Source organism: Ursus arctos, unplaced genomic scaffold (assembly GCF_023065955.2).
Source record: "Ursus arctos isolate Adak ecotype North America unplaced genomic scaffold, UrsArc2.0 scaffold_13, whole genome shotgun sequence".
Taxonomy (NCBI): domain Eukaryota; kingdom Metazoa; phylum Chordata; class Mammalia; order Carnivora; family Ursidae; genus Ursus; species Ursus arctos.
In genome coordinates, this window is record NW_026622797.1 from 68,767,782 (window position 1) to 68,785,759 (window position 17,978).

General features: G+C 39.8%; 2 protein-coding genes across 9 annotated transcripts in view; one reads left to right on the forward strand and one right to left on the reverse strand.

The window, feature by feature from the left end:
• ORC3 (origin recognition complex subunit 3) overlaps positions 1–5,236 on the reverse strand; it is a 57,538-nt gene extending 52,302 nt beyond the window's left edge. The window contains exons 1-2 of one of the 2 annotated variants that reach the window (XM_026511832.4): positions 5,152–5,236; positions 1,529–1,583 (exon numbers count right to left, since the gene is read on the reverse strand). In XM_026511832.4, coding sequence (XP_026367617.2) covers positions 1,529–1,583; positions 5,152–5,175 — 79 coding nt within the window. In that variant the 5' untranslated portion in view covers positions 5,176–5,236. The remainder of the gene's footprint in view (positions 1–1,528; positions 1,584–5,151) is intronic. The other variant, XM_026511833.4, reaches the window with a different exon arrangement.
• Positions 5,237–5,329: 93 nt separating this feature from the next.
• Positions 5,330–17,978, forward strand: part of RARS2 (arginyl-tRNA synthetase 2, mitochondrial) — a 56,103-nt gene continuing 43,454 nt past the window's right edge. For 3 of the 7 annotated variants that reach the window (XM_026511836.4, XM_044388891.3, XM_048225956.2), the window contains exon 1: positions 5,330–5,423. In XM_026511836.4, the coding sequence (XP_026367621.1) occupies positions 5,388–5,423 (36 nt within the window). In that variant the 5' untranslated portion in view covers positions 5,330–5,387. Of the gene's footprint in view, positions 5,611–6,698; positions 6,772–16,973; positions 17,060–17,978 lie in introns of all 7 variants that reach the window. The other 4 variants (XM_048225959.2, XM_048225960.2, XM_044388892.3 and 1 more) reach the window with 3 other exon arrangements.

Sequence of the window (17,978 nt, forward strand, 5' to 3'; positions counted from 1 at the left end):
TGTCACTTTTTATTGGGGGTGGGCAGGGAATATAGAAAGTTTCACTGAAACTAAGTCTAAGACAGTGTAGAACTTGAGATCACTGTTCATTCTGTTAAGAGAAACTGGATTCTTATTATAAATCGTATTTTCTACCCTCTGGCTCCCTCAAGATGAACCGTGATTTTATTATTTGCTCCTTGAGCACAGGTTTCTTATCTAGCTGGTCTCAAACTGAAGGAGTAACACCCTAAGGTCTGCATCATGCAATGATTTAGAAAAATCCTATTCATTAAACGCAAGTTCTTTATTTCCTTAGTCAAACAATGGTATAGTTCAGTTTTTCTTTTTTTAATTCAAACCTATTGCATGAATACACGTAATTCCACATCATAATTTTTCCATCAGAATTAATCTTTACAGTACTGAATATTGAGTGTAAGTAATAAGCCTGTGAGGAGCTTTTAAAAAAGTACCAACACCCAGGTACCACTCCCAGAGATTCTGATTCAATTGGTCTGAGACGGGATCTGGGCATTAGTATCTTTAAAAAGTTCCTCAAATTGAAATCTAAATAAGGTCAATGGATTGTACCAATGTTAAGTTTCCTGGTTGTGATACTGTACCAGTTACCCAAAATATTACCACTGGAGATTACTGGGTAAAGTGTACAACTCTCTACACTTTCTTGCAAGTATATGTGAAAACACAATTATATTCAAAAAAACCCCAACCACAATTAAAAAAAAAAAAGTTCCCCAAGTGATTCTAATCTGCAGCTAAATTGAAAACCAGCACAACACACATTTTAAGACAGTGATGCCATGATTTGTTTGAAAAAGTCAATTCTTCCTAACATAATCACCAAGCAGGTATCTGAAGATAAATGAAGAAAGACAGTATCTTTTTTTTTAAGTTTAATTTTATTGAGAAATAACTTACAAATGATAAAATACGCCCATTTTAACAGTTTAATAAGTCCTAACAAAAGTATACACTCACATAACTACTCTCTCAATCTAGAAAACCTTTCCATCAGTCCAAAAAGTACCTCTTGCCCTTTTGCAGTCAACTTCCCCTACTGCCCCCCAGGAAATCACTGATATTTTTAAGACAGTTTCTCCCTTTTTAAAAAATTTCCTTCTGAGTTAGCCTTATTATTTTATTTATGTATGTTTTTAAATAAGCTCTACGCCCAACGTGGGGCTTGAACTCACAACCCAGAGACAAGGGTCACATGCTTTACCATCTGACCAGCGAGGCACCCCTAAGACAATCTCTTTTGAAGAATGGGGACATATTCTTTGAAGGAAATTTACTTTCTAATTTGCCTTTTGAAGGTACATTTGGACTCCCTTTTAGACTGAAAGTCTGGGATGTACCTTATTCCTTTGACTGTACCTTGGAACATGACTAACATGACTATACCTTACATCAAGAAGGTAAGCAAGGCAAACTTAAACAAGAGAATTACTAACTTCAGCTAGGGTTAGGTAAGTTCAAGATTTAGGGGAGGAAAACTAGCCAATTCGATATTAAGACATCTTACCTACTGGCACAGAGATCTTTCTCTTCTTGAAGTTTGGCTTAAACACAAAGCAGCCCTAAAAAAAAAAAAAAAAGAAAGAAAGAAAAAAGCATAAAGTCAAAGTAGCCAAGGATATCGACAAATCTGATTAACCAAGTATTTTATGGATAAGCAGATTTTTTTAAAAGAATTTCTTTAAAGTGCTAAGAAATCATCTCTCTTCTGATTTATAGCAGGAAAATTCTTTTTTAAAAAAAGATTTATTTACTTTTTAGAGAGAGCGTGTGCACATGCAAGAGGGGGGCTGGGAGCCAGAGAGAATCCCCCGCAGCTCCCTGTAAAGCGCGGAGCCTGGACAGGGGGCTCAATCCCAGGACCTTGAGATCCTGACCCGAGCTGAAATCAAGAATCAGAGGCTTAACCGACTGAGCCACCCAGGTGCCCCTAGCAGGAAAATTCTTAAACAAGGGGAGTATCCATTTCTTTCTCCTCCTTCCCATGGGATGCTCATCTTTGATTTTGCTCTTAGGGACCTAATCTAAGAGACAAGGAAAATGTAAGATGATGAAACTTAAACCCAGAAAGGTTCCATTTTTATAAAACTTAAAGAAGAACATTAGTACTATTCATTAAAACAAAGATAAAAAATAGTGACACTCTCTCATTTCAAAAGAAATATTTTTTAATTAAACTTCAAATATCCATAACCTGGTCAGGAAATAGGTAATTTGGCTATTGTTTCATCTTATACATCTTTCTTCATCTGATAAGTCTTACTCATCTGCTCTGGGAAACCTTCCCCAGTTCTCTAGTTAGAATTATTCCTTTCCCTAAGATCTCACAATACCTGAATACTTTTATTTTCTTTGCTTTGAATCACTTTCACTGCGTATCATAGTTATTTGCGGTTCTGTCTCACCAAGTAGTTCACGAGTGCCTTCAGAGCACAGACTGCATATAATTCATAATTATTTCCTCAGTGTTAGGATACACATTAGGACAGTGTTAGCATACACATTAGGCAATCAGTATATGGAATGAATGCTTGTCAAGTAATTTTCCTGGTAATTTCCTAGTTACATTTAGTTTCATGTTATTATTTGCCAAGTGATATATAGTCCCCAAGCTACTGGTCCTGCGTTTATCCTACCCATCCTACAGCCATGCACCATGTACAACTTCCTAAAGACTGCCATTTTTTATGGAAAATTAAAGAAAGAATGAAAAAATATACCTAGAAAAAGTACTCTCAGGATAGTGCTAAAGAAAGCTGTGCAAATACAAAGTGGCTATTTGGATTACAGGCTCCAAAATAAACTGTGCCTTATACTCCTATATCTGCAACTAGTGAACCATTGAAACACGCATTCACATTTAGAAAAATCTTGTAGTACCACAAAGAGCTTGTCATTGCCTCCTTTCTATATCCACCAGCAATTCAGTACAAGGAAAAGGAGCTATGAAGGAGATAAACGAGTGCCCAGAATAGATCCTAATGTATGGCAGGTACTAATATGGTTAACCTCTCTGAACTGCTGCTCAAATGATGGTGTTTGAGATAGAAGAAGCAGTCTAGGAGGTGAGCTAACAGGTAGAAAATATCACAAAGAAAAGGAAGCTTAGATAGGTTAAAAAAAAAAAAAAAAAAAAAAGCTAGCAGTCCTATGAGCTCCTTAAATAGTCCTAAAAGATTCTTATTGATGCAAGGTCCCCTTCATCATCATCTCAATATAAGCATTTCTATTACAATGCCATAAATGCTTTCCTGAACAAAACCTCACAATTCTGCAAGATACACAAAAATATGAGCCTTTTGCATTGAAAAGAGTTAGGGGGCAGACCACTCAAAACCTATGGAATATAACCAACACAAAACAAAAACAGTACCAATCCTAATAAAAAAATACCAGTGTAAGAGAACCCCAACTACCTCCATCTGACCCCAAATTTTCCAATTGATTTAAGATCTTCTTTCCAGCTTATCTCTTAACACAGGCAAAAGATCCTGTGAGCACAGCATCTCCTGATGGGAACCGAACTAAACCCTCAAGCAGTAAGGACAGCCCTGAGCCAGCAAGACCCCGCCCATGATTGACTCCTACACAAGGATCAACCTGACCTTTACTGCCCTCCTTTGTCCCACATTTTCCTCATAAAAACTTGGAAGTATTTTCAGCACTTTGTTGACAGTCTTTGAGACTATAAACTGCTGTCTTCTCAGTGTTGGCCTCATTGAAATAAATTCCTTTCTTGTTTCACTACCGCTCATTTCTCTGACTTTGGATTTTGTCAGCAGCGAGGGGCTGAAGCTGGTCTGTTTGGGATATCTGGAGCCAGGTGCTCTCGTACCCCTGCGCCCAGACTACAAGAGGACAGTTAAACTTCTTCTGGTATATTTGAACCTAGCATCATAAGTCAATCTGCTGTAAACTTAAGCTCTATGGCTTTAAGTTACCCTTTGATATGTAGTTTCAGTTCTGACACTCCTTCCCATAATTTTAGTTTAATTTTAATCAAAATTAAAGATAAGATCCATGGTAGAGCCTTCTAATCTATTTAGTTTTAACGTGGGGAGAAAGGACTTTGCAGTTTTTTCATCTACATTCTCAACTGTATCGCAGTTTGACTTCAGGGGCTTCTGGCTGCACTCATATTACTAAAGGTCTTACTTTACTTGGTCTGTAGCAGTGCTGTACAACAGAACTTTTGGTAATGAAGGAGAAATATCACGTCTCTGCACTAATATGGTAACCACCACCACATGGGGTTATTGAGCACTTGAAATGTGGCTAGTAAAACTGAGAAAATGCATTTCTAATTTTATTTAATTTTACTTTATTTTGATTAAAACTGAAATAGCCACATGTGGCTACCAGCTACTGACATTAGACAATAGTGATCTAGGGTTATCTTCTTAACAACCACACTATCAGGTCTTCCTGCAAGCCCTGGCCATCTAGGCAGCCCATATGAGGTCTATGTGATCTCCTCTGACACACACACCCCTACACTACGACTTCATTCTTATTTTCACAACGCTTCCTCTCTGATTATACTGATATTTCAACTTCTTTAACAGGTCATTTTATTTCTATCTTCTGGGCCAAAAACCATGTCATTCTCTATGGCATAACAGTCTCCCTACCCTCCAACCCTTTGCCTAACTTCTATTTTTCAGGTCTCAGCTAAAATGTCCATCTCTCCAAAAGGCCTTCGCAGACCCCGAGCAATCTGCTAACACCACAATTTGTTATCATCAGTTCATCTGTGTTTAATGCCGTTCTTGAGCGCGAACACTTAAGTCTATTTTGTTTACTACTCTACGTCGTACCTAACGGAGCGCTTGGCGCACAATAAATATTTATGAGAAAGAAAAAGGGAGATTGGGGCACATCCTCGGGGAATTCGACCGCCACAATTAGAACTTAAAAGTCTCCCAACCAAAACAACCAAGGCAGATCGGTGTCTTCGCTCCTCGAGCAAAACTGACCTCAACTGCACCTGGAGTAAGGACGCTTCGGCTCAGCCCGCCACTCCCTCCCCTCGAGCCGGTTCACTGAGGCCTACGTAACCTCTGCTACATCCCTTTTCCAAAAGACAATGAGGCGACGGCTGAGTCTAGTGGGCTTCCGCCCCCCACGTACCTTGGACACCGAAGAGGTGGCCATGGTCACCGCGGCCCGCCGGATTGCAGCTGCACTCGGGATTTCCCGCGCTCCCTCGCGGCAGCAGGGCAGAGGTTAGTGGCAGGCCACGCGGCTTCTTGATTGGTTGGCAGAATCCTCCGGGCGGGCTTCCGGCGCGCGTAGGAGGGTCGTACAGAGGGGGGCGGGGCGAGGAGTCGAGCCGGGCGGTTGGGGCGCGCTTCGTGGAGGCCGGCATGGCTTGTGGCTTCCGCAGGTCCATCGCCTGTCAGGTACGGACCCAGGAACTGGCAGAAGGAGGGCCCGAGCGGAACCCCTACCCCAAGGCAGCCCTCAGTCAGCGAGGGGGGGGATTCCACGGAAACCGTTTCTGCCGCCTCCTCCCTCGATGCAGCTGCTCGAGTTGCTGAGGCCGACCTAGTGGAGCGTCGGCCATGCGACCCAAATCGGTTTCTCAAGGTAGAAAGTAAACCTTGAGAAGCAAATGTTGCTTCTCTCACTCCTTCCCACCCCACAGCTTTGTATGCTTTACCCTAGTGGAAAGTCATTGGGCCACGATTAGAACCCTTTAGAAATTAGTGTTCTTTACACTTAGTGAAATTGATAATGGATCTGGATTTTCATTCGAAAGGATTTAATTTAGAAACTGGTCATTTGTTTTGCAATCATTTTGGCCGCCTGTCCTAGCATTATCTTCGGTAACTCCAAAGATAACGTGAGGTGCTGTTTTTCTTGATTAGAGTCCTCTGTGTGAACAACTCTGGAATAAGGAAAGGAATAAAACACTTCAGCATTAGATTTCAGCAAAAAAAAATATTTCTGAAATTCATCATCTTTCGGAATTTTGCAACGAAACTTTTTATTGTCTTGACAAACTAATTTCCATTTTATTAATAGACTTGTTAGGGGACGTATTTTGCCTGGTATATAATTTCCCTCAGTTCATTTTTATAGTATTTCTGGACTTTGTGGGAAAATTCCTCTGCCTTGTCTTTATGCTTATAGATGTATTGCCCTGCCCAAAGCTGGCTTCTCAGATACCACCAAGGGACCTTCTGATAGGACAAAGCTGAGTTTATGGTTTACCGGGGTAAGAAAGAACACCTCGGCAGAGTTTCGGTAGTGTCTGGGAAGGCAACGTCAGATTTTTCTTGAGAATTTGAGGTATGGTTTAAGGCTGGTCTTTCAGAGGCAGAGGGTGAGAGGGCAGGGCAGTGGAGGAGATGGCTTGATTAGGTTTTGTTACTGATCTTCACAGTTCCGAGATTGGGAGAAGGCAAGTGAGTGCAAGGAGTCTTAGGGTATAAACTGTTAGTCCTTTTTCTTGAAGAATTGGTGATTTTCAAGAAGTTCCTGTAATGAATAGTCAAGCTATTTATCTGGGCAGGAGTCTCCTAGAATAGTAAAGTTATGCCAATGAAGAAAAAGAAATAATAAAGTCATACTAATGTAGACAGTAGGCTATATCCAGGGTAGGTGGTTTTGGACCATGTCCAAGCTGTGTTTGGAGGGGGAGAGGTAAGATGGTTTCTGTTCTCAACCCATAGGTCAAGATAATGCCATGACCAGAAACATTTTGTGTTTAGTTTTGCAAAGGCTGTATTCTTCCTTGTAAAGAAGGTAAGTTGGAGAAACAGGAACTAATATGCAGTGTGTATTTGTGCTGATTACTGTACATTCACGTTTAAGCCCCATGATGACCCTATGACGTAGAAGTATTAACCTTACACAGTTGAGCAAACTGAAATCCAGAGATTAAAAACCTACGGTAGGCCAGAGTCTACACATGGTCAATAAATTGAAGAGTTGGTTTATGAACAGGGGTCTAACTTCAAAATCAGCCCTTTCCTATACGCTGTGCTATCAGTTTATGAAGGCAAGAAGCACATTCTGATCAATAGACGGTATCTAATAGATTCGTATGGCAACATAAACTAAGCAAATATATATTTCTCCAAACATGGAGTCATTGAAGGATGATCTGAAATGAGGTTAAATAAAAATATGTGCAATACATATCTTTATGAATGAGGATCCTTTGCTAGTTTAGGAATGAAGGAATGTATTACATGAAGTGGCACATTCATTCAGCAAATTTTGATAATGAATCTACATTTTTTTAAGCACTATCATCAGTCCCAAGGTTGAATAGAATATGGCTTCTGTCCTGGCATGGCTCTGGACTAACTTTATACATGTGTATATATATACACATGTATAAACAGCTAATCGCAGTACAGTCCATAACCAGTGTATTAGAAACATGCGTGAAGTGCTAAGGGAATATGGAGAAGACACCTTCCTAATGCCAGGGAATGCTTTGTGGAAAAGGTAATGTGGGGCCTCAGTCCTGAAGGGAGGATGGATAGGACTGTACCAGGTTAGTTGAGTGAGAGCTTGGGGAGTGGTAGGGTATTCCGAAAACATCATATGTGTGAACAACAGACCCATGGGAGAGGATGGTGTATGTTGATGGAACCACAATATTTGGATATGACTGAAATTTTAGAGTATGCCTCTTGGGCCTCACTTCAACAAGTCCTTTGGATTCTGTCTTCAAAGCAGTGTCTTGAATCTATCCATTCTTTTCCATCCCTATTGCCCTTCCCTTCCGTCACCCCAAACCAAGCTACTGTTATCACCTATGTCATCTGCTTACAACAGCATTCTGATGGTTCTGTTTTCATCCTTGCCCTCCCTCAAATACGTTCTCCTTATAGCAAGGAAAGTGACTTCTCAAATGTAAATCAAATTGTGTCACTTATCTGTTTAAAACTACATTGCACGAACTCTCTGCCAGAACCTTAACATCTTTCTTTCCAACTTCCGTTCATACCACCCTGTTCTTCCTTTCTGCAGGATTCTACCCACACTATAATTTTACTTTTCTAACAAAGCCAAGGTCTTTCCGTTCTCATTGCATAGATTATTCCCTGTCTAAAGGAAATGATTTTATATCATGACCCTTTGTGCAAGATGGAAGTTTCACAGAACACTACTTTATAATGCGTGTGCCTTCTTTTCTGTACTACATTTTTTTGGAAAATCCTGGTTGGGACTCACTGAATTTATACCCAACTGACAATCTATAGTTTGAAAAGTGTGTCCTTCAGTTGCTCTCTCAGACCCATGTTTGCTTCCATCATAGCATTTATGAGTTAATAATTATTTCATTAGCTAATTAATTATTATTAGGGAATTAGTTATTTTGTTGTTTTGTTTTCCTTGTTTTGGTGTGTTTTCTCTATAGGCTTCACGAAGACAGCATGGTTTTTTGGGGGTTTTTTTGTTTTTTTTGTTTTTAAGATTTTTATTTATTTATTTGACAGAGAGACAGCTAGCGAGAGAGGGAACACAAGCAGGGGGAGTGGGAGAGGAAGAAGCAGGCTCCTAGTGGAGAAGCAGGCTTCTAGCAGAGGAGCCTGATGTGGGGCTCAATCCCAGAACGCTAGGATCAGGCCCTGAGCCGAAGGCAGAGGCTTAACGACTGCACCACCCAGGCGCCCCGAAGACAGCATGTTTTATTCACTATTTCTCTAGCACCAGCAAAGTGCCTGAAACATAGAAGACTTTTAATACATATTTAAAGAATAAGTAAGCTGTTGTGATGTAATATAAAGTTTGCAGCTTCACCAAATGAGTTCATAATTTTAAAACTGTGAGGTAAAATGGTAAAAGTGGAAAGGATTAAAATTGTAGTCCCTCCATTTGTGTGACTGACTTAATCTTGGCAGGTTATTTTGTCAACTATAAAATGATGGTATTGATTCCAAGTTTAGAGGATTGTTGCAAGGATTAATGATGATGAATACAATAATAGCTACTGTTTGTGGAGTATCTCACTTTTACCATGCAGTTTTTCTGAACTTTATGGGGCTGTTGATAAGATCTGATGACATAATGTTAACAGAAAGTGCATAGTATCAAGAACTGTGAGGGGATTGTGACTTTACCCTACTAGTCTACCACAGTTCCATGGATGGTGGCGGAAAACATGAGATCCCTAGGTGAGAGAAAAGGATTTTATTATTCACAGCAATAGTATTAGCCAGAGTGTCGACATTTTCTTGTGTCGGTTCCCCAAACCCCTCTTCTAACTACAGGGTGATGTGAAGAAGGTCAGATAATACCTGCACAGGCCTGGTGCTGTGTCACATAAGAGAGGGACCCTGAGTCTTTTAGAATGGGCAGTAAGCATGTTTCCCTTTGCTCTGCAGTAGGACACTATTTCTGTCTTACAAATCTGTTTGCTATATGAGCATCCTTGGAAAGATTTTATGCTTTGCTTACAAGACATGCAGAAACCTAGGAATCCCATAGAAATTTGTCTCCCATCACTTAGGACGGTGTGCACACGAAATGTACAGTACTTGATATTATGTTTAATCTTTTCAGTCATCCTATTTGTAGCAGTCTCCATTTTATAGAGAACACTGACAGGAAGATGAAAAGAAAAACCTAAAGTTACAGAGCAACAAAATTGTAGAATTGAACTACTAACCCAGCTTTTTGACTCGAAGCTCGAATTCTTTGTATTCTGTAGAATAACCTTTGTAAACTGTTCACTGTATCTAGCTCAGAAATGTAATGATGGAGTGTAGATTTGTTTCCCTTTCTCAGTGCCTTTTCATTTAGATATTGATGTTAAGTTTAAAACATCCAGCTGAAGGGCGGCGGGGTGGCTCGGTTGGTTGAGCGTCCAACTTGATTTCAGCTCAGGTCTTAATCTCAGGGTTTTCAGACAAGCCCTGTGTTGGACTCCGCACTGGGTGTGGAGCCTACCTAAAAAAATAAATAAAATAAATCCAGAGAGTTCTTTTTAATTTTTTTACTTTTAATTTTGAATGTCAAAATTATAGAAAAGTTGTGATAATAGTGCAAAGAACTCCATATACTTTTTTTATCCAGAGCCACCAGTTATTAACATTTTGCCACATTTGCTTCATCATTCTGTCTATATGATTTACATTTCCCATATCATTTGAGAGTTGGTTTCATAAAGCATGCTCCTTAACCTGTTGATACCTAATTATTTACTTCCTAAGAACAAGGCTTATCTTAACACAGCCACAATATAGTCATTAGAGTCACATAATATCATACAATACTTTCATTTAATGTATAGTGTGTTCCAGTTTTGCTGCGTTTTTTAGTAGTCTTTTTTTCCAGTATAGGATCACAAGCTGCACTTAGTTGTTGTGTAATTGTATCTTAAGTGGCCTTAAGCTCTTCTCATTAGTTTATATTTACATAACGTGCTAGAAGAGGTGCACTGCTAACAGTGAATAGAAGACAGGCTTCCTTGACTGCTGATGAGTTCTTTTAGATTTCAGGTGTGAATTGACAAGGCAAGAAACAACAATTGCTGGAGAGGATGTGGAGAAAGGGGATTCCTCCTACATTGTTGGTGGGAATGCAAGTTGGTACAGCCACTCTGGAAAACAGTGTGGAGGTCCCTTAAAAAGTTAAAAATTGAGCTACCCTATGATCCAGCCATTGCACTACTGGGTATTTACCCCAAAGATACAGACGTAGTGAAGAGAAGGGCCATATGCACCCCAATGTTCATAGCAGCATTGTCCACAATAGCCAAATCGTGGCAAACCCGAGATGCCCTTCAACAGATGACTGGATTAAGAAGTTGTGGTCCATATATACAATGGAATATTACTCAGCTATCAGAAAGAATGAATTCTCAACATTTGCCGCAACATGGACGGCACTGGAGGAGATAATGCTAAGTGAAATAAGTCAAGCAGAGAAAGACAACTATCATATGATTTCTCTCATCTATGGAACATAAGAACTAGGATGATTGGTAGGGGAAGAAAGGGATAAAGAAAGGGGGGGTAATCAGAAGGGGGAATGAAACATGAGAGACTATGGACTATGAGAAACAAACTGAGGGCCTCAGAGGGGAGGGGGGTGGGGGAATGGGATAGACCGGTGATGGGTAGTAAGGAGGGCACGTATTGCATGGTGCACTGGGTGTTATACGCAACTAACGAATCATCGAACTTTACATCGGAAACCGGGGATGTACTGTATGGTGACTAACATAATATAATTTAAAAAATTAAAAAAAAAAAAAAGATTTCAGGTGTGGCCTCAAGGAGCAATTAAATTTGATGACCAGTTGTCATCTAGTCCAAGCTGAAATATTTACGTGGGGAAGATACTCATCCACATTCACGTGAACAACAGGACTGATGGAATGGTCTATGTATACTTCACTTCTAACCTGTTCTCAGAGGCCCACCAACATTCAGCTCTGCTTAAAACTACAAGTTCTTGGGTTGCCTGGGTGGCTTAGTCCGTTAAGCATCTGCCTTTGGCTCAGGTCGTGATCCCAGGGTGCTGGGATCAAGCCCTGTGTTGGGCTCCTTGCTCAGCAGGGAGCCTGCTTCTACCTCTCTCCTGCCTGCTCTTCCCCCTGCTCCCTCTCTAAAGATCCCTGGGTCATTCCAATGTGCAAAAATGCAAAAAAAAAACCACAAAAAACAAAAAAACAAAAAAAGAAACCCCACAGGTATAATGATTAAGAACATTGACCGCGGAAGACATATGGGTTTGAATCCAGCCTTTCCTTTGATAGGTATGTAAAATCTCTGTCCTCTTCTCTAAAATCTGTAAAATTGTTTAGTTACTTTTTAGTCTTGTCATTAGAATTCAATGAATTAAAGCATAGTGCTTAGAATTGTATATAGTGTTTAGGATTGTGTTTGGTACATGGTATACATTCAATAAATGTTAGTGATTGTTACATTATGTCCTCAGAATTCTGAAGTCAGGGTGTTTTGAACCCCTTCTTCACACTACAATCCCAGAGGCCTTATTAAGGGGACCTAATTATTATCCATTATCCTAGGTGAACATTTTAACCCCGCATAAAGTTAGGTAACCAGAAAACTGCATACCTGAATTATATGGCTGAATTTCCAATAAGTATCTTTTTAACAGTACTCTTACAAAGTTGTGCTTTGATAAAAAAATATTTCTCATTTTTGCAAAAATAACTGTGTGGCCGTTGTAAAGAATTAATATAAAGAGGTAAAAGAATTAAAAAAAACACCTCCCTCATAAATAATCATTATTAACATTGGTTGACCTTTATTTTAGATAATATTTGCAGATATACACGCAGAATAAAAGGAATACTGGATAGATAACGCTTTCTTACAGAAATTGGGCTGTATCGTAATGAGTTTTTATTTTGAGGTTTTTTTGATTTAAGTTGTATGATAGAAAATGTCCAACTACTGGGGTGCCTAGGTGGCTTAGTCGGTTAAGTGTCTGCCTTCACCTCAGGTCATGATTTCAGGGTCCTGGGATCGAGCCCCATGTTGGGCTCCCTGCTCAATGGGGAGTCCACTTCCCTCTTACCCTGTGCCCCTCCCCCAGCCCGTGTTCTCTCTCAAATCTTAAAAAAAAAAGTATCCAACTACTACATGTATAATAGTATTATGATTCCCCACATACCCATGACCAAAATGCTGCTTTAAATTAAAAATATTAAACAGTTTTGCTTGAGCTTAAGGAGAAATTAAAATGCAATTCAAATAATTATTGCTGTATTTCTGAAATGAGTCCTCTACTTTATGAAATGAGATTTTGGAAAACATTACAATGTTTTTTAAGATTTTGAGAGAGTGAGCGTGCACACACTCAAGAGAAAACATAAGCAGGGGGAGCGGCAGGCAGAGGGATAAGCAGACTCCCCATTGAGTAGGGAGCCCAATGCAGGCCTCAGTCCCAGGACCCTGGGAGCATGACCTGAGCCGAAGGCAGACGCTTGACCGACTGAGCCACCCAGGCACCCCGAAAAACATTACAATTTGGAGTCTTTTTTAAAATTTTTGGTATTTCAGGGGCGCCTGGGTGGTTCAGTTGGTTAAGCATCTGCCTTCAGCTCAGGTCATGATCTTGCAGTCCTGGTAATGTGGTTTTGGAATATAGGTGAGGTTTGGTGGGGTGAGGTCTGGGGCCAACGACCAAGAAAGGATTCTTGAGATGTCTTTGGTGCAAAATGGTGATTTTATTAAAGCACAGCGACAGGGCCCGCGGGCAGAAAGAGCTGCTGCACTGGGGTCTTCAGGCGTGGCTGATTATATACTCGGGATTTGGGGGAAGTAAGAAAAAAGGTTTTTAAAACAACTTTCATATGCTAAAGAGGACCAACCCAGAAGATATCAGAGGCCTTGCCATTGTCAAGTTAAGGTGGTTTTCCCCTCTATCAAGGTATTAACATTAAGATAGTTGGGAGATTCCTGAAAGAATGTCATACAAGTCCCACCCAGGAGTGAGGGGTGGCGGGAGGTTGCAGGGTGTCTGCTTATGCTTTGTCTTTAGCTAGCCCTCTGCTCCCTCATTACTGGGATGGGCCTCATGTTGGGCTCCCTGCTCAGCAGGGAGTCTGCTTCGCCCTCCCCCTCTATACCACCACCATTCCTGCGCACGTGCGCTCTCACGCTCTCAAATCTTTAAAAAAAAATTTGATATTTTTAGTTTATATAGTATCAATCCTTGCCGTTAGAGGTGAGGACATTATCGTAGTTGGTATAACTTTCCTCTGCATTTCCTAATTTGGGTACCTTTCTCACTCAAATTGTGTAACACTTATTGTCTATTAACCGTATCTGCACAACTTGTTTCTTACACATTTTTATTTTATTTTTCTAAGATCTACTTATTTTATTTTTAGCGAGAGAGAGACAGTGGAAGGGGGCAGGGAGGACAGAGGGAGAGGGAAAAGAATCTCAGACAGACATCCCACTGAGTGCAGAGCCCATGACCCTAAGATCATGACCTGAGCTGAAACTCAGGGAGTCAGACACTCAACCGACTGTGCCACCCAGGTGCCCCTCCTACACATTTTGTATTGAATTGGATAAGATGCTTACCACCAGTCCTGTTCCTAAGGTATGGCTTAATTGGCTGGATTTCTTTATAAGCAGATTTTTCAGAAGGGCTCATGGTACCTTTTTTTAAACTTTTTTTTAAAATTTTTATCTTGTTTAAGATTTTATTTATTTGACATAGACAGAGAGAGAGAGATACCACAAGTAGAGCAGCAGGGAGAGGGAGAAGCAGGCTCCCTCTAGAGCCAGTCGCGGGGCTCTATCCCAGGACCCTGGGATCATGACCTGAGCCGAAAGTAGATACTTAACTGACTGAGCCACCCAGTGCCCCTAACTTGTTTTTTGTTTTTTTTTTTTTTAAGAAATTTTGACTTCTCAGATAAAATAACCCTAGAAGTATCAAAAGGTTTAAATCACCTGGGTGGCTCAGTCGGTTAGATGAAGTGTCGGCCTCTGGGTTTTGGCTCAATTCAAGATCTCCTGGGTCCAGGAATCAGCCTCATGTGGGGCTCCCTGCTCATCAGGGACTCTGCTTGAGATTCTCGCCCTCTGCCCCTCCCCCCACATGCGTGTGCGTGCTCTAAAATAAATAATTTTTTAAAAATTCACATGTTTAGAAGTAATACAAAAATCTTCATTTTAGAAATAAGTCAGTAACACCAGATTATTTAATTCTGAATTTGAATTTTCCAAAGATGGATACTGCAGATGCAAATGCATACAACCATCCAATGTTATTTTAAAATTTATCAATTTTCATATGTTGTCAATTCAGATTAAAAAAAGAGCTGAGCAGGTGAAGCATATCAGTTTACAATTTCTGTGGAGAATCTCGTCCTATATAATATCATTGCTAAATTATTTACTTTAACCAGTTCGTGATCTTTGTGGTTAGGTAATATGGCTACAAAGTAAAGTGCATTTATTTCATTCCTGGAGTTTTCTTGATTGGGTGCTTTATTTTTGAAATTTCGTAACTTAAGCAGGATGTATCTCATTGTTGAATTTTCCAAATTATATTTTCCTGACATAGTAGTTTATTTTGATCTGTAGATTTTTTTTAAACAAAATATTTAATCATGGAGAAAAGTATAGTTATTATGTACCTATCACCCAGCTTAAAAAATAAACTATTACTGTTAAAATCTCCTGGGTACCCATCCCTGGCTGCAAACTCTTTCCTCCCATGTGAGGTTTTGTGTTTATTATATTCATGCATGTCACTTATTACCTATGAATGTATCCCTAAATGGTATTCTTTTACAAGTTAATCTTATTTAAGTTGTAGTCAGACTGTAATCGTCCTTCTGCAACTTGGGTTTTTTTGTTTCTTAGCCTCAGTTTTTTAAAGGCGTATCCATAATGATGCATGGAGGTCTAGCTCTTGCATTTGATTGTTGGGTATCATTGCAGCAGTATACCACAATTTAGATTTGGTTCCTTATTTCAGGGAGATATTCCCTTTTATTGACTATTATGCCTTCCCATCACCTTGGTCACACTTCTGGTTCCAGCCGCCACTTGTGCGACCAGTTTCACATGTGCTTCCAATCACTTATTGCCAGTAGCGCCTCATCTAGTCTAAAAGCCTACTGATTCCAGCCTATACTTAGGTCAAATGTGGCGGTTAACACCCTCAAGTGGGTGGGGAATGGAAGCTCCTGCTTCCTATTTTTGGATAGACCATTTTGGGAGACCTGTATGTGCTTCTTAGGAGGTACCGTGGAAATTAAGCCCCCATTGCCTGTAGCAGTAACCTTGACAGCACAGTCTTAACTTTTCCTCCTCGTGCTTCTCAGTCTGTCACTTACCCCCTCAGGAATCACCTCCCAAATAAACTACCTGCACAGAGTTCTTTTCTCAGGCCTTGCTTTTGGGGGAGCCAAGATCTGTATCTATGAATACTTTTTATTTTTCTTGGGTTTTGTTGCTTAGTCTCTATACCTTCTGACGAGAGACCATGAAGCTCTGTGCTACACAAGACTGCTCCGTTTTGCTTCACAACCTTGCATCTTTCCTCAGCTATCGCTTTTGGAACAGTGTGGCTTTGGGTTTTGTCTCTTTATCGTTATGGTATATGCTTCTGGAGAACCACTGTACCTATCTTCCTGTCTGCTTGTTTCTTTCTTGCTCTTTTGTGTTTTAGGGACACCAGTTATCCTAAGGTTGGATTATCTTGTATCCAATTTTATTTCTCTTTCTCTGATTGCTTTCAATTTATGTTTCTTAAAATCTGTATTCTCTGATTATCATAGGCCTCTGTTATTTATTTTCAATTATGAATGTTCGTTTGTATTTCTTAATTATTTAGTAAAAAATGTTTGATCATCAATTTGTCTATTTAATATTTAAACTGCCTTTTATCTCTTTTTCTGCCTTTCAGTTCTTACTACAATCACAAATCTTTTGTGAAGACTTTTGATGAATGTCTTTGTATTCATTTGGTTTTATTTTTCTAGACAAGAGTTCTTGGATCTTCTTTCCCTCCCTCTCCTCCCTCTCCCCCACTTTCAGTTTGCCTACTTGTTTTGCCTATTTTTCATCTTGCTCATGCTTGACCATTCTGCCCACACGTTTCTGTTTGTTCCTGCATTGTGTGAGATTTCACTTTCCATTTGAGATTTGTTCTTGGCCCAATTACGTTGCTTTTGTGATTACAAAAATATAAACTCCAGGGCTTTTCCACTCTTTTGTCTCTCTGGTAGGTTCTGGTGTCCTGTATACATTACTCCTGAACTCTGACTTGGCATATTAAATTTTTGCTTAGCCAGCTCTGATATTTTTTCACTTTCTGATAAAAGTTCCTCCTCTGATTCTTACTGCCCACACAAAACCATATCAAGATCTCCGTTTAACTGGGGAATGTCTTGTGTTTCCATTGGAGAGAGCTTTAGTGTCCTGCCTAGAATCTTCACTTCTGAAAAGTAATGGAATTCACTTCTTTGTTTTACTCCTCTCCCACAGCTCTATAGCATCTCCCTCCAGTCGTTGATGAAAAAAATCAATGGGATTCATCTTTTTCTCTCCAGCTTGGGGTATTGATGAGAATTGTAAATTCAAGTTAGGAGCCTTGCCAAACAGGGCTTCTCCATTCCTCTTCAGAAGCTGCTCTTTGTCTTCTTGGCTATCCCTTTTGAAGTTTCTAACTTTGGACTGTGCCTATCCTGTATATTTGTTGCTGGAGAACCAACCAGTCTGCCTGTTTTTTTTACCTACCTTCCTTTCTTTCTCCTCACCATTCTTTCTTCCACGCTTTTCATTTTAATTTGATAATGGGTGGGAGTTGGGAGGTGGGAAATTATATAAAGAGGACTTCATTCCACTATTTCATCCCAGAGTCTTTTTAGGTTTTTTAATTTGTTTTGTTTTTAATTATGGGAAAATATATACAACATTAAATTTACCATTTTAACTATTTTTAAATGTGCAGTCAGTGGCATTAAGTCCATTAACACGCAGCCATCACCACCAACCCTATCCAGAGCTCTTCATTTGTAAAACTGAAACTGTGTTCATTGTAAAAAGTGACTCTCCAGTTCTCCTTTTCCCTCAGTCTGTTTATTTTGGTTTTTTAATTTACATCATATAAAAATGTTTCTGTGCCTTTGGAAAACTGCTATTGAGGATATTTTCTGCTTTGGTATTTAAATCTTTGTGAATATAACTTGGTCTTAGAATTTACTTTTAGGAAAAGCTTGTTGCCAGGCAGCACTGTACTATATAGTTAGATTCCTTTTTGTACCTGGTTGCTAAAAAGCACAGTAACTATCTTTACCTTAGGTTTTCTGGTATGATTTTATACCTCCATTTTATTTTTATGTGTTAATTCCCCTCAGAGCCTTTTTTGGAGCAAGTGAGGTATAATAAATAAGCAATTCTTTTAAAAATTTATTTATTTGAGAGAGAGGAGAGAGTGAGAGAGAGCACAAGCACGGGGTGGGGGGGCAGAGGTAGAGGGTAAAGCAGACT